This window comes from Brassica napus, chromosome C9 (genome assembly GCF_020379485.1).
Source record: "Brassica napus cultivar Da-Ae chromosome C9, Da-Ae, whole genome shotgun sequence".
Lineage (NCBI taxonomy): Eukaryota > Viridiplantae > Streptophyta > Magnoliopsida > Brassicales > Brassicaceae > Brassica > Brassica napus.
In genome coordinates this window covers 60,155,912-60,178,929 of record NC_063452.1, presented here as the reverse complement: position 1 = coordinate 60,178,929, position 23,018 = coordinate 60,155,912, and the positions used below count along the sequence as shown (strand labels likewise).

The following is a 23,018-nucleotide window of genomic DNA, read 5'->3' as shown; positions in this document are numbered from 1 at the left end:
TCCCTGTTGTTGTATATGTGACTAGTTCATCTTTATATATATCTACTTTCGAGGAAAAAAAAAAAGAAGGACATATTCGTATAAATGTATTTTTGTGAAAACCGTTATGAAACTATTGGATCGTGAAGACAAATAAAAAGACCATTGGAATTGTAAATCCAGCTCCTGCCAAAACAACGGGCAATGACATTTCGTAATTATCACTGACATCTTCCTTAGTCCATCATACGTGGCAGCTTTTGTAACTGCCCACAAAAGCATTCCTTACTGTCGCCCTTCTCAGCCGTCGGATCAAAGAACCCGATTCTTTTCGAAACGGCAAAACCGCCAAGTTGCAAAAAAAAAAGCTAAAAAGAAATAAATAAAAAGCCATTAATATTAGCTAACCATGGTTAAATTTGACTAACCCGATATAGAATCACCCAAATTTCGGAAAAGGTCAAAACCTTTTGAAGTATTTACAATTAATGCCATCGGGTCAGCTTTTGCTATAAATTCGGTTGCGGAGACTCGCTAGGTTTGCCGAACCAACCTCCCTCCGGGACCTTCTAAAGAGCAAATCAAATCTCACAATAATAAGCCTTCTTCTTCCTCTTGAGAAGACTTCTTCTAAATCTCTCTTTTGACTTTTTAAAAATGCAAAGAAAAACAATGGTGACAACATCCTCTCGTACCAAATCAAACGGCCATGTGCTCCGTTCTCAATCGCCGTCGGGTCGATTCTGCGGCGATTACTCCAAATCCACCCCGTCGTCATCGTCGTCTTCCTCCTCTGCCTTCGCTTCGTCTACGAGCTCAAGCTTCTCGTCTCCGTCCTCATCCTTCTTCAGCAACCACCACCGATCCGCGTCTCCGACTCGCGTGAACCTATACAACCCCCAGCCGATGATGGCGCAGTCGTTCCGTTACTCTCTCGACAGCAGATCCATCTCGCCTACCAACAGATCCATCTCCGTTACGAAGAAGCCGCAGCCTAGCAGCCACCACCACCACCACAAGATCTCTTCCTCCCCGAGGAGGTGTATGTGCTCTCCGACGACGCATCCCGGATCTTTCCGATGCAGCCTTCACAAAAACGTCGCGAATCCGCACGGTCAAGGCGCGGCGTCGTCGTCGTATCCGACGAACAGTTTGAATATGAGGAGATCCGCGATGACGAATTCGCTGGTGAGGATCGGTGGCGTCGAAGGAGAGTGGGTGAGGAGAGCCTTGACGACTCTGATAAGGCCTTCGTCGCATCATCTGAGACGAAGGGCTGCTTATCAGCCTCGTCCGAGTAGGCTATCGATTATGTCGAAAGCCACCGAGTGTAATTGATCTTGGTTTTGATTTCAGATTTCAGGTTTGCTCTTCTCTTTTTGAAAACCACAGGCGTTAGATCTGGAGAAGGAAGACTCTAATCTATAGCCGGCGGCGATTGGGGATGAGAATCTCAACCTTGGAATCGAGTTTTTGTAAAACGAAGATGATCATCATATATATTTTTTTGTTTGTTGTTGGGTGAAGAAAGATGTACATATTTATCGTCTCTCTCAAAAAAAAAAAAAATGTCGTACTCGAGAAATTGAACCTAGCTAGGAATCAAATCTATGTGAACTGATCTGAATCAAATTTGTCAATTCTGTTTTTTTTTTTTCATAAAACAAGTGAGATCTAGTCTCATATCCATTGTATTTGTATGCAGTGTTTGTCAGATTCCCGTGTATTCGTTTCCCGTGAAGTCGACGTTCGCGTCGTTCGTTGACCGTCCCGTTCACCGTTGTGCGTTCCGTTGATTTTCAAGGTATGCGTTGTTCGTCGTGTGAGGTATGTATTTTCTTTTATATATTTCGTTTTTGCTTGTTTTTTTTTTCCTTTTTTGGATGTGTGTTTTTTTGCCTTTTTCTCCTATTTTGCAGGTGGAGTACGAACTACTTTAGTACCCAGTTACATGGAATTGAAAGATGAACAAAAAAATTAACCAGCCAGAAGTGACATAGAAAAATGGTTTCGAAATGGTCTTTCTGGATGAACATTGATGACAATATTTCACATAAGGACTGGAGGAAAATCAGGAAAAAACGAGAAAGTATATTTTGGATAGACGATGACTGACCAATTAGAAAACGACCGAACATGAAAATTAGCAGAGGATTTGCTGGAAAATGAATTTGAATAATGAGAAGTTGGGAGTCATGATAATAATCATGAAACATGAATATTTGAAAGAGGGGAAAACAAGACGTAAAATTTTTAAAGACACGTTTTTATGATCTCGGGCACTATCATTCTCGATTTTATTCCTAAACATCCAAGATACGTCCATTACTAACAGTAAATATTTTTGTTTTTGATGATCGTATAGTGGTGAATCAAAAAGGGTTGATTACCACGAAGTTGGATCAGACTTTTCAATGATGGATGTCTTGGTTTAATTAAACCGATACAATTTTCCTTGGGATATACTACTAAATTGTGCCGTTTGGGTTTCGTTAAATACACACATCCAGATGGTTTAGCTATCTGGCTCATATGTCAACATTCTGTTCTACGAACATGTCATATTGGCAGTGGGCCAGTGGCTACCGCTGCTTCAGTACATGAGCACAAGAGATAACAACTATGTATTTTATATGTTTTGAGACGCATCTCATGCTATTCTATACGCTTTTGTAACTACACCACCTGATTCTGTTACTGTGGCCTATGCTTTTGCTAAATGACAAGTATTTTATGTTGTTTCTACTTGGCTGCTCTCAAAATGGGAAGAAGGGTCGGGGACTATTTATGTGAGCGTTAAATAGCTTTTTATGTCTTACGTGAGATCTTTGTTTATTTAGAGTATGGAGTTTAAATAATTGATAGGTCATAATTTTTGTTTTGTAATTCTGGGAACTAAATTATCGCTATTTGGCCAGTCTGGACCTGGATTTCGGTCCAAGAAGTTTATATGGTGGACCATAACAGATGATTGGTCTATCTCCTGGCATTAGTCGGAAGATATTCCAAACTCGGGTCAGACTGTGTGGTACGCTTTCGGATTAGTCCACTCTGTAGCACTAAGTGCATTTCTCCCGGGGTTTACCGGATCAGCCGATAGAGTTTATCAGAAAAAAAAGAATGGTAGTTAAAAATAAATATCATATATTCAAATTATAGTGAGTGACATCATGAGAGATAAGCCGGCTATAAATATTACTAGTAGTGTTCTAGATCTTCTAAGAGGCGCACGCATGGCAATAAATTGTACGAAAAACTGATGAAGAAAGGTGAAATAAGGGATTCAATTTTATAAAAGACGAGAAAGGGGAATGAAAATGGGGGTAGACGTTTTCATTACCTGTAACAGTATATGCCACCATCATATTGTTCAATTTTTGATATCATACTACTAGATAAGTAGATATATTTACTCTTATATAGTAATATTGATATCTTTCTCATCATGAATTAGGTTCATTTCATAGTGACATCATAGCAAGCCGACCGACTAACTTGCAAAATTCCTAAAACGTAAACAAATATAAAGAGATATACTACTATTACTTTATTCCCAATTATTATGACCACACAAAAAAAAAAAAAAAGAGAGGACTTGGGCGTGATGATGCGTGAAAGCGATATTATTAGGATTTAGGTGCGCTGGAAACCAAACTTATTGTGATGTGCAACCAGAAATAAACTATTTAATCATCTTCCATAATTAGCAGGGAGATGCTGTTTTAAGATGGTGCAACTAAGATTTCATCTTCCATATACAAATCTTTTGAAGATTTTTAAACTTTACGCAAGTGTTTATACCATACATAGTTAATTAGATTTACAAGATACGTATCGATCGGCACTATTAAGCAATACACCATGTAGATAATGGCTGGCTGATTTTTTTTTTGTCACATTGTTGATCTTATTAAACATAGACCAAAATCCAAACAGTACATGGGAAAGACAAATCCCATAGACGAGGCCCAACAACAGCCCATAAACCAGGCAACCAAAAAAAAGTCCAAACAAAGTCAGTAACAACTCGAACTCCACGCGTTGCTTTTAGCGTGACAGGGACACGTGCCCATCATGCGAGTTACCACCGCACTTCAGTGACAAAGACATCTCCGGCGAAGTTCTAATCGGCTGGCCCACCGGAAACAAACCGGAAACATGACCCCGTTCAAAGTGCCTCGCCGTCGACGATATCAAGAGATGAAGATGCCATTATCAACAACACCTTAGTTTACAGCGTGAGATTTCCACACATCCAAATATAAAAATCAAATCAAGACGACTTGATTCTCCAACGAAATTCAACAGACCCACGAGAAAACTAAAGCCAAAGGATCTCGCTTCTTAATTTGAAGTTTCAATCAAGGAACAACGTTGTCGATCCAATCCAACAACGAACCGATGGAAACAGAAGAAGTTTGAAGAAGCTAAGATCAAACAGAAACCGGGATAGACCCGGAAAAGCCACCGTCACCACCGTGAAGAAAAATAAGACGTGGAGCCAAGAGCCAACGGTAACATCGGAAGGTCTGATGTACCGTCAGAGTCAAAGCCGGCCGACCACTAAGAGAAAAGTGCGACGCCGAAAGAAAAACCCAACCATGGGTAGTCTGTCGATGGAAAACCACCGGCCTGAGGTTTCTACTCATCATCTTCCCTGTGTAAAAGATACATGAGAGGGAACAGATAAAAAGGAGAGAGAACCCTTATCTAAAAGTGCATGGCTGATTTTTTATTTTGGTTTTTAGTAAATACAAAGTGTTACTTCTGATGTGTCGACCCCAACGAAGGCGTGCACGTCCTTTAACGGCTTCCCAGAATAACTCTTCAGGGGAACGTGATATTTGATTGTGTTTAACAGAAGATGCTGTTACTATATTAATAAAAGGGTTACATTCATTTAGTGAGTTCATGTCAGAAAATGACAAAACTAGTGTGTTTTGCGTGGCGGATTGGAAATTCCTGAAAAAAGACTTGAAGTTAGGGTTGCTTGTGTCCGAAGCGTGAGGTTACAAACAACTTGATACTCTTTTCTTTTTCTTCTCCAACACAGGACCGGCTTAGATAAGGGACAAGCGGTGCGACCGTTCCGGGTCAAATCTGTTGTCCTCTTATTTTTTAATAGATAAGAGTCCGATTTTTTTTTTTTAAAACATGTATTTTTATATTAAAAATAAAAAAAGTCCAATTTTTTTATATGAAAGTATTTTTTTTTTTAATTTTCACAGATTTATTTTTAAAAATACTTCAGGTATTATAAAAAATATATATATATCAGTTTTAAAAAAAAATAATAGTTTAGAAATTAATTTTTTTTTTTACTCCAGAGTCCATAACACCATTAAGCCGGCTCCAAGCCTCCAACATAGTATTCCTTTTCTATTTCATTTGCATTGCCTCTACTGTAAGTTTTACCAATATCACACTAAGCTATGTTCTCTTGCCAATATCACACTAAGCTATGTTCTCAAATGTTGACACCCTAATCACACATAATTTGTTGTTGTTGAGCTCTTGTTCATCTGACACGTTTGTGAGTGAGTTTATGTTCTCTGGTCAAACCGACTTTTAACCAAAGCAGATGAGATGAATATGGACCAAGGAATAAATGTTATATCAATGACTAATAAGTATTTTTTTTTTAACGCTGATTTATTATGATATTACAATTATGATATGAGAAAGATTACATAAACGATTTGACAATCGACAATACTAACTGTCTTATAAAGACCTACGCCTAACTGTATCACCTGAGCCGTCCTATGAAAATCCACGATTGGCCAGATATTACTTGCACCATATTGAAGATCCCTTGTAAGTCTTTCTTCCGTAGTCTGCATAATTGTTTAATAAATCGCTCTCTCCAGAATTTGAAACCTGGATTCCTGTAATCTGCAATAAATTGCATAGTCTGGGATTCGAACCCTAGATCTGAGTATAAGATCCTTTAAACCTTAACCACTAGGCTACGGTGCTTCCACAACTAATAAGTATCTATTTTCTTCCGAAATGCCCCTTTTCGTTTTGGCTTTTGATTATTGAATTTCTAAAATCTTCTCTTTTGAATTTTGTTGTTTAAAGAACGGACAATATTAGTTGGCTCAACAAACAAGTTCTTATATAATTTTGGTGCCAAGACCATATTAGATTTTATAATGTGTTATTCGCTATTTAAATATAATCGCAAAAGATCAGAATATATTGGATCTGCTATCAACTCATTTAAATATAATCGCAAAAGATCAGAATATGATCATATGATCCCTTCTCTTTTGGCAACGATCCAGTCTTGATGAATCCTAAGTTGATAATATTTTGTTTATTCACAATTTCACATTCCAAAAAAAAACTTGTGGACTGGTCAACAACGGCAGTTCAGTGATGGAGGAGACCTAGATATTCAACATTTTTTCTGTTGAATACCTCATGTAATTGTGATATAGCTATATAGTATAGCAAAATTATAAGATAGCGGTTACCCATGATGGTCGTCTTTAATCCGATAAATTGTATTCAAACGTTTTCAGTAATAATGACTATAAAATACCAGAGGCAAGGCACATGAGTCATGTCTCTCTTCTTTCCTAGTTAAAGTGATATAGTGTCAATTTAGTTAAGTTTTTCATCTTGTATTTTTTTTTTTGAAACACAAGTTTTTCATCTTGTAATATCCGTAAATTAATAGATCAATGTTCATTCTTTTCACTGCGACGTGTTGAATAACAAAAAAAAGTGATTATGTTATCTCAATCATTAATTCAAATCAAAAAGGATCCCTTAAAAGTTTTATTATAACTTTATTGTTCTTAATAGAATAAAAAACTATTTCTACTGTTTCGGTTTAGTTGTCGATAAATTTTCGTTTCAAAATAAATGACGAAATTTATTGATTTTATATTTCAATTTATTTATGTTGGTTGAAATGTGGTTAGGTGTTAGTAATAATGTTTTATCTAATAAAATTAAGTGTCTAAGTCTAAAACGACAATTAAAATGTAACAGAGGAAGTATTCGCAAAAAAAAAAAAAAAAAAAAAAATTAGTCAGCAGTTGAGGTGGGGGAAACGAGAATTGAGTGTTGAGTACTGACCCACACGGTTTCATTAAGATTAGTAATTAACCATTAAGCTTTAGCTAGAGAAGAGCCGATCCACAGACACTACACGTGATGAGAAACCACCAAGAGTTTATACAACTTTTTTCGTTCTTCCATTCTGGTTTGGCATTTTCACTTTATTTTTCTCTATTCTAAATCTCGTTCACATTCTTTTTGTGAGTTCATGATTCTGTATTCTGTATAATTCAAATCGGTCCATCCACACACACTTTATCAAACAAAACAAGATACTTGTTGTTTTTATCAATGTCTTCATATTCGTAGATAATCTTACAACCACTCATAATAGAGAATATACAAAATAAAATCGAAGTAGAAAACGGCAACGTTCACATGTTCAATGTCAATTGGACTCTATTGTGAGCTCCCGCCGGAAAAATAGAAGTTGAGGAACGAAGAAGTGTAGTAGTTAGATTGCGAAAAGTGAGGTTAAAACGTCAGAAAAGAGTTGAACTTAGAGTCATGACAAAATATATTGCGTACGTCCATGAAATTGTGAATTGCTCCACCCCAGGCTCTGATAACGACAATCAATCTTTACGTTTCGAAGTACAACTTTTTATTAAATTACAATTAAGGACCAATATACTACTTGACAAGTCGCAAAATGAGCTCACGTATCAAAATATAATTGGAACAAAAAAAAAAGCATGAGCCTAAGGAATTAGTCTATGGTTTAAGTATTGGGCCGGCCCATCCAGAAGCCTATACAAGTTTTGGCCTAATAAGATTACAAAAGTTTGAAAGCATGAGATATATACGTTCCTCTTATCCTTGCATACAAGGTGGGATCAAACCTCTTAACATTTTTTCCGAATAACATCTTATTTACTAGTATTAATAATTAATTTGAAAAGATATAATTATGTGGTGATATAGTAGCTGCAACTGGTCCTATATTGTCCATTAGGCAAAAGAAAGCGGATTCAAGAACCCGTTTAACCAAAACTTCTCGCTGACGGATATAAAAAGGTGGCAAATCATCCCGAAGGAAAATAGTGTGATTATGATTTGTGAGAGAAGTGTTGTTTGTGAGAGTGGTGGCTTTTGAAGACTTACCGGCTGAAGATTTCATGAGAAAAGAAGATCCATTTGTGGTTAGCATGAAATCGTAAACGAAATCCAAGACAAGGGAAAAGCAGATCTACTTCCGGTTTGGAACGAGACATTTGATTTTGTGGTGGAAGATGTTTTGCATTCTCTATTGATTCTTGACATATGGGCAGGGGCGGTCCTGTACTAACTGAGGCCACAAGCAAAAAAAAAATGGAGGCTCATACATAAACATACAAATTTTGAAATGAGAAGAAATTCAAATTTTGGTGGTCAAAACTAATATTTTTTTCTATTAGCTCCCATCGAAATGACGATATTTTTGTTAGGACAAGTTTCTAACTTCATTCGGCAACCTTTTTCTGTACCATAAAACTTTAAAAATATTTAATAAATATTTTTTTTTAAATGGGAGCTCAGAAGATTTGGGGGTCCAAAACATGTGTTTCAACTCGCTGTGTTCAGTGACTCCCCTGGGACGATGACAGTTTGGCAAGGTAAGATAAATGTTAATTAAACTAATTAACATAGTTTATGTATGAGTCTGCAAATATAAAATAGGGAGAGTGATAATGACATTTGACTGTTGGAATAATCTTGTCTCATTTGGCTAAGAATGAAGAGGAACAATTGAGGAAGATGATTAAGAATCTAGGGGTTGAAATGGTGGAGCCAACCTGCGTAAAAAGAAAAAGAGTTTTATTAGTCACGTGTGATACATACACATGATCAATGAAATTAAAAGGAAATCATCTTATTAAATAAGAATAGGAAATAACTGAATTAGCATTTTTATAATAGTAATTTTCCTTATATTTTTGCTAAAGGTTTTGCTATATATATTGAAGAGACACAGATTCGTCTTTCTTACTGTTAGGTCTGAAACACAAAAGTTGTTATCATGTTCTCGGAGATGTCTGTGTACGGCAGTTACTCTAACGGAGACGGCTTCTTCGGATCCAACGGTGGTCACGACGGTCCTATCTTGCCACCGCCGTCGGAGATGGAGTCTGATGAGGGAACTGCTCTCAGAGAATGGAGAAGACAGAATGCAATTCAACTTGAGGAGAAGGAGAAGAGAGAAAAGGAGTTGTGGAACCAAATAATTGAGCAAGCTAATCAATTCAAAGAGGAGTTTCATAAGAAGAGAGAGCTAACTTGTGAAAATAACAAAGCAGCTAACAGGGAGAAAGAAAAGATGTACGTGGAGACCCAGGAGAAGTTGTACGCGGAAGCCAGCAAGAACTACTGGAAGGCAATAGCAGAGCTAGTTCCTAAAGAGGTTCCAACTATAGAGATGGAGTCTGGTCCCAAGAAGGCTTCAATCTCTGTGATTCAAGGTCCAAAGCCTAGCAAGCCAACCCATCTCTCAAGAATGAGACAGATATTGCTGAAGCTCAAACAGCACCCAAAGAATGTTCAAACCAAGCCCACCGAGGCTGTTGTTGCTGCTTAATAAGCCATCTTTGCTTTTCATACTTGTGTGTTATATATACAGCTGAGATATTATTGTAAGGGCACATATGTGTGTGTTGTTATTAACATAGTTGTGTCATGTTGGATGATACTTGATAGCATTCATGTTTGAACTCAAATCAGAAATCATTAAGAAGTGGTTAAATAAAAAAATTAAAGAAAAGCATACACTTATTTTGTTAATATATTGTAAATTTTGACTGAATTGAGAGATACTCGTGTAGATTGCGTTTTTGGCCTTTTAGGGATTTTTCAAAATTTGAGTATTATCGCAAATAGCACAATGAAAATTTGTTTTCGCTAAAATATAGACATCGTACTATTACTGATGAATCGTATAGCTCTTACATATAAAACAGGAATATTTTAAAATTTTATTGAGGAATAATGCCCAATTATACCTAACAAATCTGAACCAAATCGATAAATTTGCGTTGAATGTAATCTATGTTTTTAATATAATTATTTCTATGTGTTGATAAGTACCATAACGTAAATCTAAGTTAATCTTCAAAGCAATAAAAAACGAATAAAAAGCAAAATATATTTTGTTTGAGAACCGATCGAACCACTTCCAACCTAAACCGTGCCAAAAAAAAAAGAAAACCACAAAGAGAGTCACGTTTAATTACTTGAATGGCATGCATTGACCAAAAACAATAATATTAATTGAATTTGTTAACCAAAAAAATCTGAAACCGGATAATACGCCAATCAGTAACACACATATAAATAGTTCAGTATAGGGAAGTAAATAAAACAAAAGAGTAATAAACCTGAGAGAACCAAAACAAACACACAACCCTAATTAACATCCATCGATCCTTTCTTCTTGACCAGTTCTTCTTTCTTCTGTTAAATCAAAACAAACCATAATTATATTAGACTATAGATTCCTAATCACGCCTCGAAGTAGTAGATCAGGAAGAGGATATAAGTTACTAACTAATGGCGGATCTCACTTGTACGACGCCGTTTGTGTTATATCCATTACTCGTCATCATCCTCTTCTTCTACTCACTTAACCACCGTAGCGGATTTCTCTCATCCGTCGTCGACGACGATCCTTCGTGTCATCTCTCCGTCTCCTCTCCGTCTTCTCCTGAATCAGTTCTCTCTTACTTCAGATTCTTTCCTTTACGTTCTTCTTCGTCATGTCTCACCGCTCTCAACAACGTACTTTCAAACTCTTCTTCTTGTTTTGTTATTTAGTTTCTTTTTATTTTCTTGTGTTTTGTCTTTTAGGGTTAGCTATTTTAGCTACGAGATTTTCAATTCATTTTTTTTTATTTATGTTGTTTTATAATGAAACAGTCTTCGTCAGAAGGTACGGTGGTCGAACAAGTCGATGAAGCGGCGGAGAGAATCGAAGAAGGTTTGGCGATGGCTAGAGCCGCCATAAAGAAAGCCGGAGAAGTGGATCTCCATCGTCGTCGTGATCGGAGGAATGGTTCGGATTCGGGATTCGCATCAAATGGATCTATCTATCTCAACGCTTTTACTTTTCATCAGTTAAGACCTTTTCTTTCTCCTATTTTTGCTTCGTCTTTCTCTCTCTATATATTTCTAATTAGGTTTAAGTAAATTATGTTATGAAGAATATATAAATTAGTTTACATTTTTTTATTTTAACAACATTGTGTAGTTTGATCACTAGGCATTTCCCTTGTTAGATTCGAATTAGTTTGGCTTAATAAATAGTGGAGATTTAATAAATATATGTAGATAACAAGTAGGTGCTCAATAGATATATGTACTCTCTTCCTTTTTGTTTTCGCCAAGAACTTTACTCTAAATCACCGTTCCTAAAAATAGTATGTGTCAGCATCAAAGTTCTATATGACTTTCCATCTTAAGTAACCTGTGCAATACTGGAGTTTCCAATTTTGTTTAATACTTAAAGTGTAGTTTTAGCTTTTAGTTCACTCCATACCTTTTCTCTCAATCTCTCAATAGTTGGACCTTTGCAAACATAATCATTCACTTTTTTCTTACTTTTATGTTTAAAAAGTGTCAAAAGTCTTACACTATACTCTCCATTTATAGATATAATATATAGTTATGCATATGTAATGTTTTTTTTTTAATTATTTCTTTACAGGAGCCATAGAGAGATGGAGAAGAGATTTAAGATATGGACATATAGAGAAGGAGAGGCTCCTCTGTTTCACAAAGGTCCTCTCAACGACATTTACGCTATCGAAGGCCACTTCATGGACGAGATCGAGAACGGAAAAAGCCGCTTCGCCGCAGCTTCACCGGAGGAAGCCACCGTGTTCTACATCCCTGTAGGGATCGTCAATATCATACGATTTGTCTATAGGCCTTACATCACCTATTCACGTGACCGTCTCCAAAACATTGTCAAAGACTACATCTCTCTCGTCTCTGACCGTTACCCTCACTGGAACCGAAGTCGCGGTGCTGACCATTTCTTCCTCTCGTGCCACGATTGGGTGAGTAGTAGTCACACATTTCTTTTAAACTGTTTAAAAAAACCTAACCCTAACATTCCTTGTCGGTCAAGGCACCTGATGTTACAGCGGTAGATCCAGAACTATACAAGCATTTCATCAGAGCTCTCTGCAACGCGAACGCATCTGAAGGATTCAAACCGATAAGAGACGTTTCTTTGCCTGAGATCAAGATTAAATACGGCAAACTAGGGCTTACACACAACGGAGAACCACCTCATAACCGGAAACACTTGGCGTTTTTCGCCGGAGGCTCTCACGGAGAAGTACGGAAAGTACTTTTCAAACACTGGAAAGGAAAGGACAAGGACGTACTTGTCTACGAGTATCTCCCCAAATCCATGAACTACACGAAACTTATGGACCAAGCGAAGTTTTGTCTGTGTCCTAGCGGTTGGGAAGTGGCGAGTCCGAGAATCGTGGAGGCTCTTTACTCTGGTTGCGTTCCGGTCATCATAGCTGATTCTTACGTTCTCCCGTTTAGCGACGTGTTGAACTGGAAGACGTTCTCAGTTCATGTTTCTGTAGAGAAGATACCTGAGATTAAGAAGATTTTGGAAGCGGTATCGGAGGAAGAGTACTTGGAGATGCAGAGGAGAGTTCTTGAGGTTAGGAAACACTTTGTGGTGAATAGACCATCGAAGGCGTATGATATGTTGCATATGATTATGCATTCTATTTGGTTACGTAGGCTTAATGTTCGTATTCCTCTTTCATAGTGATACTATATAGTGTTATACTCTTTGGTAGATGAATACACATATCAAGTTGACAAGTTCTATTAAATATTTAAGACTGACTTCTTCTCGTGTTGCATTTTATATTTAGAGAAGGTTGACAAAGTCAAGAACGCGACATAGTGATGAGTTTTATCGAGTCAAAGTCAGCATTATCGTTGCAAACTCCTAAAAGCAATAAAATATTGTTATGGAAACGTCTTTATAAAAAGGGAGAGAGAGAGAGGAAGAGAACATATTGTTCTCGAGCTCTCTTCTTTTCTAACTAATCTACGTGACAAAGATGAGTTTATGTTCAGAGATCTCTCTACATTCTGTTCCTCTTTGGAATAGAACATGTTTTGTTTATAATGGGTTCGATCAAGACTCTGTTCTACTTTACCCTGAGCTTCTTCGGTCTCCACTGAACAAGTCTCTTGCCATCAAAACCTTTGATTCGTCTGGCGTTGTCTCTGTTGGAGAATACAAAGTCAAAGCTAGTCTTTCCTCCACTCTTCAGAGCATTTTCGATAAGTATGGTGACATCGCATCAGGTTCCAAGCTCCAGTCTCTCTCCACACGGACATACCATCTCGAGACTTTAGCCGAGGTTGTTCTTGAACTCCAGTCAACGCCTCTGCATCGGCTGACTGAATCACGAGCCGGTGAGATTCTAGCGATCGTTAAGGACATAGAGACGGCAAAGATCCGAGTAAGTTGGTTCCGGTCTGTGCTTGAGGAGGTTGTTGAAGCAACCAGGTTTATAAAAAGACGCAATACGGTAGCTAGAGAGAAAGAGGCGTGCGAGCAAGGCTTGGTTCTTGCCAAGCAAGAAATGGAGTTTAGTTTGAAGAAGCTTGCAGACAAGGAAAAAGAGATGAGGGAGTTTCGGGAGAGATTGATGAAGACAACAGGGAAACTGGGGTCTTTGGAGATGAAGCGGTCGTGTCTTGATAAGAGATTCGAATTTCTGAGATCTAAAGTCGAGAAGTTTCAGGGTCAATCTGTTTTTACAGACATTTTGTGAAGCATCTAATGTCAAGAACTTCTATGATTACATAGATCACATGATTAGAAATTTGAACAAATATTAACAAATCATCTAGCAAATGCTATAACTTAGCCGTTTTATATCCCACCCTTATGTATCATATATCACAGCATATATTGCATTGGAAACAAAGATGAATGAACAATTGAACATTCACAGTGAAAAATAACATTTTAAAATAAACATCAAAGCACATAACAGATACATGAAAAAGCACAAAAACACACACATTTTACAAAATGCATTATCACAGATTACAAAATCAAAGCAGAGCCTGATGAATTCCCAAGAAGGGAAAGGTGAGAAGAGAATGTATTCTTACTTGAAACAAGAAGGAAGACTTGGCCCGTGGCAAACAAAGGCCATGGCGATGTATACAACCACTGCGAGTACAAGTATCAGTGCAATCCTGTAGAAGAAAAGAAAAAACAAGCTCATGAGCCAAGAGAATCAACAACAAGAAAATCTCTAAAAACAATGTAAAATTATAGTAAAATCTATTTCAAACAAAAAAAAAAATATTAAATGACCACCAACTCTTCAGAAAACCATTTAAAGGAGTTGTAGCAAGAAACTGTTAATAAGGTTTCTCGAAATGGGAACTTACGTAAGCTTGACATTTCTCCACCACATGACGCTTCTGAAACGGCGAGCTTGCTTCCTGAAGCGAAAAGTGTTCCCTTGCATGTTTGCGGTTTTATCCACCAGCAACTCCAGACGCTCCCCTCTATCCAAGACTTTATCGATATTCTCAATCATCACGTTCCTAACCTGAAAACGAAAACAAACGCAAGCAGAAAAATAATAAAAATGCCAAAGAAAGACTATATAGTACCTAGTCAAGATAAACAGATGAAACAAATTAAAAACTATCTGATGTCATATCAATTATTATAAGCAAACTGTACCTGAGTCATTTCACCTTTGATTCTGCTAACCCTGTCAGCGTTAGGATCGTTGGAATAGTATTCCATCTGCTGACTCAAAACCCTTGAAAACGCATCGTTCATGGAGTAAGCTTGAGCAGAGTGGATCGCACGGCCGTATGTTCTCACAAACCTCTGATGAATCTCTTCCAGAAACGCAAACGGAACACTCCCTGGCGCATATATACAAGTTAAAGCTCGTTCACAGCAAAAGTTCATTCACAGTTCAAAGATCATAATGAAATCACTAGAACCAAAGCAAACTCTCATACACAAACAAAAATCAAAGATTATTAGCTTCCAAATCCCTAACCAAATAAATCGAAAACAAAAATTATCAAATGAAAGCTGAGAATTGGGGGAGAGAAGATTGGGCTTTACTTCCGGTGGCTTCATCGGCCATACAGAGAACGGTGAGACCATCGGTACGCTTGACGTGGAAGACGTACCGATCCTGAGAGTAAGACACGTGGCTATCCACATCTTCGCCAGGCAGCTTCTCCAAAATCTGCTTGGCGATTGAGCTCGCGTTGGTGGAAGTGGCGCTAAACTCCGATAACACCACCGATCCACGAGCCACCAGCGCATATAAGATCGCCATCAAGTTATAGAAACCTCAGATCTTGAGTACAACGAAGAAGACTAACACAATCTCTCTAGCCACAAACTGATCAATTCGACTGCGAAATCTCAGAATGGTTCAACACCGACTCGCAAATCAAAGTATCTCCTCCGTCCTTGGCTATTAGCTAATAAAAGTCTTATCTGAAGCCCGCTTACAGTGACCACTTTTTTGAATTTTGAATATTTTTAGGCGCAACAACGTGTCTGGCCCCATTCTAAAACTTCTTGGGCTTGTAGCCCAATTCTAATTACTATCTTAAACGGCCCATTATTATTATTTTTTTAATTAACATATTTCTTTCCACAGTTGATATTTCATGGTTTTTTTAATATAAATACGGTACTCAATTGTTGAAAAGTGCAAACTATGAAATAATGAAATTGTATTTTAAGAAAATAAAACAAGTATGATTGTATGAACGCAGTGACCAAATCATAGTGGTTTCAAAAACAGACAAACACACTTCTGTTTTAATATTGAGTTCAAATTATAAATATATATATATATAATATTTGGAACTATACAACTGCAGTGATGAATAGTATTTTGTCGTAGAATACCAACCAACTTCTTTCCAGAGCTCTAAAAGCAGTAATAACTTTAGTAGACCCCCACCACTACTAGTACTTTGCAGGTTTCACGCATGAAATTAGGAAAGTGTTTTATAGGCTTCTTTTATGATTGATCCTCGATATAAATTTGATTAGGGTAAGGTTAATTAGTGATCCACCAAACCAGCGATGTTAAGAGGTTTCTGTTTCCCGGTTTTACCAACCGCTGCAGTGGAAAAGTACACATTGTCATAACTCATACGTTAACACAAACAACAAAGTTTAAAAATCTACAGGGTAATAAAAAGGGAAAGAGAAACCCTGAATTTTTAAAGAACATGAACTCTGTCTCTGCATGAGGACAAAAAGCTGAACCGGAATTAACCGGGTTGTATCCTATAATCAGAATTCATCTAATCCACTAGGCTCCACCAGCACATAGAGCGGCTTCCCTTTCAGCTTGTGTTGTCCCTATCACAATTCAAAAAATTTACAATTAGCTTAACGAGTAAATTTCAATTGAGACCATAATCCTAAACCAAATCACATATCCAACTCTATCACTAAGCCATATCTTTTCTAAAGTACAAACAAGCCAAAGGTAACTTCTTAACCAAGTAAGAAGAAGTATCACTCACCTTGACTTCAGGCAAGCCGATAACACAAGCACATTCCACAACTTCAGCGCCCTGGCTTTCTATATAACGTCAAAATGTTAACAAATGTCACATAACAAGTCAACATAAATCTCATTATCAATTGAGGAATATAGGAAAAAAAAGAGAAATAAATACCCATAAGGCTAATGGCGGCGGAGAGTGTGCCGCCGGTGGCGACAAGATCGTCGATTATAATGACGCGTTCTCGTGGCTCAACGGCGCCAACGTGCATCTCTAGACGGTCATGTCCATACTCGAGCTCATAAGACTCCGATATGACCTTCCCTATAATTACATTTTTGCCGTTTTCAGAATCTTAATAGACTATCAACAACAATAATAATAAAAACAGATAATGAAGTAAAAAATGTAAAATATTACCTGGTAATTTCCCGGGTTTACGCAAAGGGACAAACTTTGCACCTATGGCTAAAGCAGTGGATGGACCAAACATGAAACCTCTTGCTTCAACTCCTATTCACATACAAGCACTTGCATGTAAGAAAATAGATTTTTTTTCTTTATTGAGTAAAAAATAATGACGATAGAAAAAAGAAACAGAAAAAAAAAAACAAACAAAGGAGGTTTTACCAGCAACAAGAGAGATATGCATGTCTTTGTAGCGATCAACAAAGATATCAATTGTATGTTTAAAGGCCTTGTGATCCAGCAACAACGTTGTTATGTCCTGGAACATAATCCCTGTCCGAGAGAAACAAAGAGACTTCTATCACAGAATTGTAATAACAGGAAAAGAGCATGAAACGAAACAGAGGAAGATGTTTTCAAAGACCTTTCTTGGGGAAATCAGGAACAACTCTAATAGCTGCTGATATAGCTTCAAGCCTTGGATCTCCTTTGAGCCCGTTCTCCGCCGCAAACATTGCTTCTCTACCTTTCAGTCAAAGAGCGTGTGATTAATATATTATAAGTTATTCTTGGGTTCACCTCTAGCTTGAATCTCTAACCAAATATTGTCAAGTTATATTATTTTTTAAAAATAAAAAAAAAGTAAAACAAAATAGTATTTACAGAAAGCAAACACTAAACCCTAAATCCTAATTACTAAACCCTAAATCCTAATCCATAAACCCTAAATCCTAATCCTTTGGGTAAATCCTAAACCTTTGGATAAATCCTAAATCCTTGGATAAATCCTAAATCCTTGGATAAATCATAAACTCTAAATAAAAAAACATTAAACACTAAAACTCTAAACCCTAAATCCTAAACCCTTTTATGTTTTAGTGTTTAGTGATATTGATTTAGAGTTAAGGATTTATCCAAGGGTTTAGGGTTTACCCAAGGGTTTAGAATTTAGTATCTAGGGTTTAGGATTATGATTTAGAGTTTAGTGTTTTGCCGACGATATTAAAAATATATTTTTTTGTAATTAGTATTTTTTTTATATTTTTTTTTACCTTTTAATTTAAAAAACATAATATAATTTGACAATATTTTGTTTTCTTTTTTTAAAAGATATCAAATATGAAATAACACAATTTTATTGGTTGGTGAACCTAAAAAAGAATAAGTCATATATTATATATCTCTTTCTCTCTATCTTTCCTGATGAGTAAATGAGATAATTCAAAGTGGAGAAGGGTATTAAATTTCCCTCGCAAAAGAAGGAAAATGAAATGAAATGAGATCAGATCATATCTCTCTATATGTGACTCTGTCTTTTTCTGTTCACCGCCACTTGTAGAAGAAAGTAGTTGTGAGAGAGCATTAAATTTTTTTTTTATAGAGAGCAGAAAGAGATTGGAGTGTGTGTATCCCACGCACGAACTGAGTAGGCACACAGAATTTATGAACCGCAATAATCACAAGGGCTAGTAGCAAGTGCCAAGTAGTGGTAGTAGTATTAAAGAGAGGGAGAGAATCCAAAGGTGAAAAAAAAATCTTATTGATCTTCGAGAGAATTTTTGGCTTTTTGTCTTTCTTTCTCTCTCACTCTAGAGTCTTGAACGTTGATAAAGAAAAGAAGAGTCTTGAACAAAAGACCTATAATTGAGAGAGAGATTCGATATTCTCTGTAATGACCCGTTCCCGGAATATTTTTAAATTCGAAGAAAATAAATTGTGAGAAGTTTAAATCAATAAGGAGTCTATTTTTCTAAGTGTGGTGACACTTATATTCGTGAAGATTGCAAGAATAAATGTATTTTTAAATAAGTACCGGATCTTCAATGAATCCATGGGAAATATTCAGAATGGGTCGAGCGATGGTAAACCGATCATGGAACAATCAGAGCAAACATACGGAGAAATCAAGACCGCAAGACCAGTTAAAGAATGTTCGACTGTTGGATAATGGGGGTTCCAAATTAAGAAAGTTTGACTAGCCACAATTGCAGGATAATACAAAAGGAAAGTCGGATCGGCAGGAGTAATCTAAGGAAAGAATCAGATCATGCCACTGATGGTGATTTTTGACCAAGCCAAATAAGGAAACTGACATTAAGTGTCCGGCTTGGTGAGAAAGCTTAAAAATTCCTATATAAGGACCCTTTGAGCTCTCATTTTTTTACACAACCAAGAAAACTAGATTTACAGAGAAGTCAGAGCAAGAACGAGTTTGTAGAGAGAGAAGTTTGAGAAGAGGGATCGAATGAGGAGGAGCTAAAGAGTTCTTCACCAGAAAACGCAAGGAAGTTCAGAGTCTTCGAATCCTAGAGATCCAGCTAAGGTGAGGGTGTGATTCGTGGCAGCTTAATAATTAATATCTTTGTTATAGTTGGTTCGTTAGGATGATAAATATGCGTTAGAGGAATCATTTATGGAAAGTTCGTTCTTCGTTCTTCAAGATGGTTCTTAAGGATAGAAGAACGTTCTTGTGTTCTTAGGATACTTTCTTATTAGATTGTGTGTGATCATTGATATGTTTAAATTGATATGTTTATGTGAATAAACGTAGAATTGATCTTGAATGAAATTGGTATACTAAGGAGAAAACGTTATAGGAATGCACTAGGGACCAGATTAATTAAGGAAAGAACATAAATAGAGGAATGAACTTAAATAAGTAAAGTACATGACTAAGTAATGGAATCAAATAAGGAAATCTATGTTTTGCCTTCGGGCCGTGTATGTTGGTTTCGACCTTTATGGACCTTCGGGTCGCAGGTTGGCTTCGGCCGCATGTTTGGCTTCGGCCGCATGTTTGGCTTCGGCCACAGGTTTGGCTATGTGCCGTTATGGACCTTTGGGTCGCAGGTTGGCTTCGGCCGCAGGTTTGGCTATGTGCCGTTATGGACATTCGGGTCGCAGGTTGGCTTCGGCCGCAGGTTTGGCTATGTGCTGTTATGGACCTTCGGGTCACATGTTGGCTTCGGCCGCAGGTTTGGCTATGTGCCATAATGGACCGACGGGTCACAGGTTTGGCTTTGGCCGCATGTTTGGCTACGGCCGCATGTTTGGCTACGACCGCAGGTATGGCTACGACCGCAGGTTTGGTTACGGCCGCAGGTTTGGCTTCGGCCATAGGTTTGGCTACATGTTGATGAACCTTTGGGTCGAAATGTTAGGACATGTTAAAGTAAAGGAATGATAGAACCGGATGTTAGGTTGTTCGTTTTGGATGCATGAAAATGGATAAGTAATAGGAAAAACGACTAAGTAAGAAATAATGGAAATGAATTGCTAGGTTGATAGAATGGAAATGCTAGATTGTTAGAATGGAACATTGAATGTTATTGTTTGATTATTGAGTTGCATGTGGACGGTTTTGAGCGTCCTCACTGAGTAATTTTGTATACTCATGCCTCTTTTTGCGGATGCAGGTAAGGTTAATTATGTGGACCGGAGCGCGAGGCTATAAAAACCATCGGAAAATAGTGTTTTAACTTGGGGTAATGTTGTAGGAGTTTTGATCAAAACCATCTTATTTTAATAGTATAACTTTTAAGTAATTGGTTTCGGATTTTGCCGACAAAGTTATAGTATTTCTTCGTATTTCTTCCTTTGAAAATTGGTCAGATATTTACTTAGAATTTTCAACGTGTTTTCAAATATTTCCGGGTCGGGGTGTTTCAATTTGGTATCAGAGCGGGGTTGGCCAGCCAGTTCTGTCCTGGCTGGCTCTTTTTCGAAAATGAGATTTGTGGGTAAGGGTGGAAAGGAACCGATGGTCTATGTCTCGTGCGAAGGATGTATGTTATGATTTTGCTAAGGTATTTCTTGGTATGTGTTTATGATTGAACTGCTTAGTAAATGGCTAAGCAAAATTATGTTAAATAGTTTGCAAGAAGTTAGTGTAAACTAACTTAAGTCTTATGAAGGATACAAAGTGTCGACTGTCGGACATTTCAAAGGGGAGACTAGGAAGGTATGAGGTTGGTTCAGTCGACAAAGGTAATATGCTTTAAGTCGTGCGTGATGGATCAAGATATGTAACGTTAAGGAATGAGTAGATACGATGATAGAATGTACGAAGCAATAGTCGGCATGGATTGATGGTTACTGACTGAGCTTATAGCATCCCCATCCCGCAGCCTGAGCTGGATCAGTCCAAGGCCGAGTGTTAGTTTGACTGATCAGTCGAACCTGACACGCATGACATGTCGTCTGGATAGTACTGGTCGGATTACGACAATACTGTGGGACCAGACATATCAGTTTAGCTTGTCGGACTGAACTGGTCGGATTCAGACAAGCAGTCAGATTTGTCTTTCAAGAAAAGTTAGTTTATGTACGAACTGACTGGTATACGTTTAAGCTAAGTAAAACAGTGGGAACAATTATCTGACGGTTACCGAGTGGTTACTAAAAAGTTACCAAAGTAGATACAAGACTGTTCTGGGTGATTATTGAACTACTTAACTGACTGGGACGGTTTATGGGTCTGGAACTGCCAAGCAGTTATGGAACAGTTACCTAATCGCCAACTGCCCTTTTTGATGGGATTCCCGCGGATCAGAAAGGAGGAGACGACACTGGACAGAAAATAGAGAAAAACCGAGAGAGAAAGGGAGAAACGGACAGAGAGGGACTGAGATCGACAAGGAGGACTGATCGGATCCTTTCTCCGACTACCCTAGAGTTCAGCGGTGGTCTTACTGATTGTCTGAGATGTGTCGGGTTCTAGTTCGAAGATACGGAGCGAGCGGGTACTAGGAAGAACCGATCCGTCTCTAGCCATGGTAGCTGAAACAAGCGCGAACCATGGATAAGGATGTACCGGCTTAATCTGCGCATGGTGGAACCATGTACTGTTGGATCGCAAGGTATACCTGACGATGCTGATGCATACCGCAGGTCTGATGAGGGATCATGAGTCTTGTCTGACGGCCTGTGGTCTTAGACGAGACTAGTATCCGCAGTACGACATAGGAACAACAATGGAGTGCGATTGGAACTGTACTTCGGTACTGTCTATACGATACGGAGGAAGGATCAATCAGATATATGGTGTTCTGGAGCGTTGACTGGAACTGAGCGAAAGATCAAGAGGAATCGACGGACAGTAAGCAAATGGAGTCGATGGTAATCTGATTTAGTCTGAATACACAAGCTGGACGCAAGGACGTAGTTGATCCACTTGTTAGTGGTGTGGTGGTGAAAGCCAAACCTTGTTCGACTATAGAAGTCGCATTCCTTGTGTGGCAGGAAGTTGTCGGTCGCATAAGAATGAGTTCAAGGAAGAGATCAGAGTTGGAGATTTTCAAGTTGCATGTGATTTATCAAGATGTTCTAATGATGCTGGAAAGAGCAGATAAGTTTAATGGTTTGATCTTGCTACTAGATAAATGGTTCAATGAAGCTCTTGGAATTGACTGGTTGGATGTCGTGTTAACATGGATCGGACAAATATTAGGGTTGCGTAACGGAAAGAAGGAAAGATGGTAGCTCAGAAAACTGAAGAAGCAATTCAATATTTCAAAAGTATCAACCATAAGAACGGAGAAGATGGTCGAGAACAAGTACAACTTATTCTTAGGACCATCACAGAAGCAGAATTCGAGCAGAGAGGTATTGGTTAAACTTCAATGTGAAATGATATGCAAGTTGGTTCAACCATTCAATGGTTTGACGCCAAATTATGTGAGGTATGGTGGATGACATACGGAAATGAAGGATTTGTGGTTCAGAAAGAGTTAATTTGGGTATGTTGGTGTTAGTGAAGTCTAGTTAAGAATACTTCTGCATGGATGCATCAAAGACGAGAATTAGTTATTTTATGAATGTGATATCGCGTAGTTGTCTTGACGGTCGTGGAACAAAAGGATTGCAGTCAGTGCTGAAAATGTTGTTAATCAAGGGTGGTTCAGATAATTGGAGTGCATAGAGTGAGAAATCAGATGATCAAGCTGATTGACAAGCGACCATATCCGCCCAGAGAATGTGTCGGCCCTGCATTTTTGGGATCCATGATGCAACCTAGAAGA

At 37.8% G+C, this 23,018-nt stretch overlaps 6 protein-coding genes and 1 long non-coding RNA gene across 8 annotated transcripts; 4 read left to right on the top strand and 3 right to left on the bottom strand.

Annotated features, from left to right (window-relative positions):
* Positions 1–528: 528 nt before the first annotated feature.
* On the top strand, positions 529–2,254 carry LOC106416330 (uncharacterized serine-rich protein C215.13). Its single transcript, XM_013857190.3, has 2 exons — positions 529–1,806; positions 1,899–2,254. The coding sequence occupies exon 1, from the start codon at positions 637–639 to the stop codon at positions 1,315–1,317; it is 681 nt and encodes a 226-aa protein (XP_013712644.1). The 5' UTR covers positions 529–636; the 3' UTR covers positions 1,318–1,806; positions 1,899–2,254.
* A 375-nt stretch (positions 2,255–2,629) lies between these two features.
* Positions 2,630–6,448, bottom strand: LOC111209955. The gene is made up of 2 exons (XR_002661335.2): positions 4,745–6,448; positions 2,630–4,636 (listed from the first exon to the last, which is right to left on the bottom strand). It is a non-coding gene; the product is annotated as an uncharacterized LOC111209955 (long non-coding RNA).
* A 565-nt stretch (positions 6,449–7,013) lies between these two features.
* LOC106416055 (clathrin light chain 2-like) lies at positions 7,014–9,883 on the top strand. Its single transcript, XM_048769293.1, has one exon. The coding sequence runs from the start codon at positions 9,053–9,055 to the stop codon at positions 9,605–9,607; it is 555 nt and encodes a 184-aa protein (XP_048625250.1). The 5' UTR covers positions 7,014–9,052; the 3' UTR covers positions 9,608–9,883.
* A 489-nt stretch (positions 9,884–10,372) lies between these two features.
* Positions 10,373–12,889, top strand: LOC106416051 (probable glycosyltransferase At5g11130). Its single transcript, XM_013856883.3, has 4 exons — positions 10,373–10,803; positions 10,942–11,138; positions 11,729–12,083; positions 12,155–12,889. The coding sequence occupies exons 1-4, from the start codon at positions 10,576–10,578 to the stop codon at positions 12,818–12,820; spliced, it is 1,446 nt and encodes a 481-aa protein (XP_013712337.1). The 5' UTR covers positions 10,373–10,575; the 3' UTR covers positions 12,821–12,889.
* On the top strand, positions 12,889–14,084 carry BNAC09G45420D. The gene has a single exon (XM_013856885.3). The coding sequence runs from the start codon at positions 13,122–13,124 to the stop codon at positions 13,842–13,844; it is 723 nt and encodes a 240-aa protein (XP_013712339.1). The 5' UTR covers positions 12,889–13,121; the 3' UTR covers positions 13,845–14,084.
* LOC106416053 (vesicle-associated membrane protein 713) lies at positions 13,971–15,571 on the bottom strand. Its single transcript, XM_013856886.3, has 4 exons — positions 15,176–15,571; positions 14,777–14,967; positions 14,476–14,639; positions 13,971–14,277 (listed from the first exon to the last, which is right to left on the bottom strand). The coding sequence occupies exons 1-4, from the start codon at positions 15,393–15,395 to the stop codon at positions 14,187–14,189; spliced, it is 666 nt and encodes a 221-aa protein (XP_013712340.1). The 5' UTR covers positions 15,396–15,571; the 3' UTR covers positions 13,971–14,186.
* Positions 15,572–15,775: 204 nt separating this feature from the next.
* On the bottom strand, positions 15,776–17,607 carry LOC106416054 (adenine phosphoribosyltransferase 5). Of its 2 annotated transcripts, XR_007329087.1 has the most exons (7): positions 17,423–17,607; positions 17,221–17,331; positions 17,011–17,103; positions 16,765–16,914; positions 16,609–16,667; positions 16,291–16,441; positions 15,776–16,196 (listed from the first exon to the last, which is right to left on the bottom strand). XR_007329087.1 is itself a non-coding variant. In XM_013856887.3 (6 exons), exons 1-6 carry the CDS (start codon positions 17,511–17,513, stop codon positions 16,373–16,375), a joined length of 573 nt encoding a protein of 190 aa, XP_013712341.1. In that variant the 5' UTR covers positions 17,514–17,607; the 3' UTR covers positions 16,203–16,372. The 2 variants fall into 2 exon arrangements, 1 of the variants encoding a protein (XP_013712341.1); XM_013856887.3 differs by lacking the exon at positions 15,776–16,196 and having other exon boundaries at positions 16,203–16,441.
* Positions 17,608–23,018: the final 5,411 nt, after the last annotated feature.

What these genes read in the sequence shown, in the direction of transcription:
- LOC106416330 (XM_013857190.3), top strand. Translation starts at nt 637, where the DNA reads ATGCAAAGAAAAACAATGGTGACAACATCCTCTCGTACCAAATCAAAC.
- LOC106416055 (XM_048769293.1), top strand. Translation starts at nt 9,053, where the DNA reads ATGTTCTCGGAGATGTCTGTGTACGGCAGTTACTCTAACGGAGACGGC.
- LOC106416051 (XM_013856883.3), top strand. Translation starts at nt 10,576, where the DNA reads ATGGCGGATCTCACTTGTACGACGCCGTTTGTGTTATATCCATTACTC. An exon ending in GTCTCACCGCTCTCAACAAC is followed by an intron (nt 10,804 to 10,941) that starts GTACTTTCAAAC and finishes ATAATGAAACAG; the next exon opens with TCTTCGTCAGAAGGTACGGT. An exon ending in AACGCTTTTACTTTTCATCA is followed by an intron (nt 11,139 to 11,728) that starts GTTAAGACCTTT and finishes ATTTCTTTACAG; the next exon opens with GAGCCATAGAGAGATGGAGA.
- BNAC09G45420D (XM_013856885.3), top strand. Translation starts at nt 13,122, where the DNA reads ATGAGTTTATGTTCAGAGATCTCTCTACATTCTGTTCCTCTTTGGAAT.
- LOC106416053 (XM_013856886.3), bottom strand. Translation starts at nt 15,395, where the DNA reads ATGGCGATCTTATATGCGCTGGTGGCTCGTGGATCGGTGGTGTTATCG. An exon ending in GGCCGATGAAGCCACCGGAA is followed by an intron (nt 14,968 to 15,175) that starts GTAAAGCCCAAT and finishes TATATGCGCCAG; the next exon opens with GGAGTGTTCCGTTTGCGTTT. An exon ending in TCAAAGGTGAAATGACTCAG is followed by an intron (nt 14,640 to 14,776) that starts GTACAGTTTGCT and finishes TTTCGTTTTCAG; the next exon opens with GTTAGGAACGTGATGATTGA.
- LOC106416054 (XM_013856887.3), bottom strand. Translation starts at nt 17,513, where the DNA reads ATGTTTGCGGCGGAGAACGGGCTCAAAGGAGATCCAAGGCTTGAAGCT. An exon ending in GCATATCTCTCTTGTTGCTG is followed by an intron (nt 17,104 to 17,220) that starts GTAAAACCTCCT and finishes GTATGTGAATAG; the next exon opens with GAGTTGAAGCAAGAGGTTTC. An exon ending in CGCCGCCATTAGCCTTATGG is followed by an intron (nt 16,668 to 16,764) that starts GTATTTATTTCT and finishes GACGTTATATAG; the next exon opens with AAAGCCAGGGCGCTGAAGTT.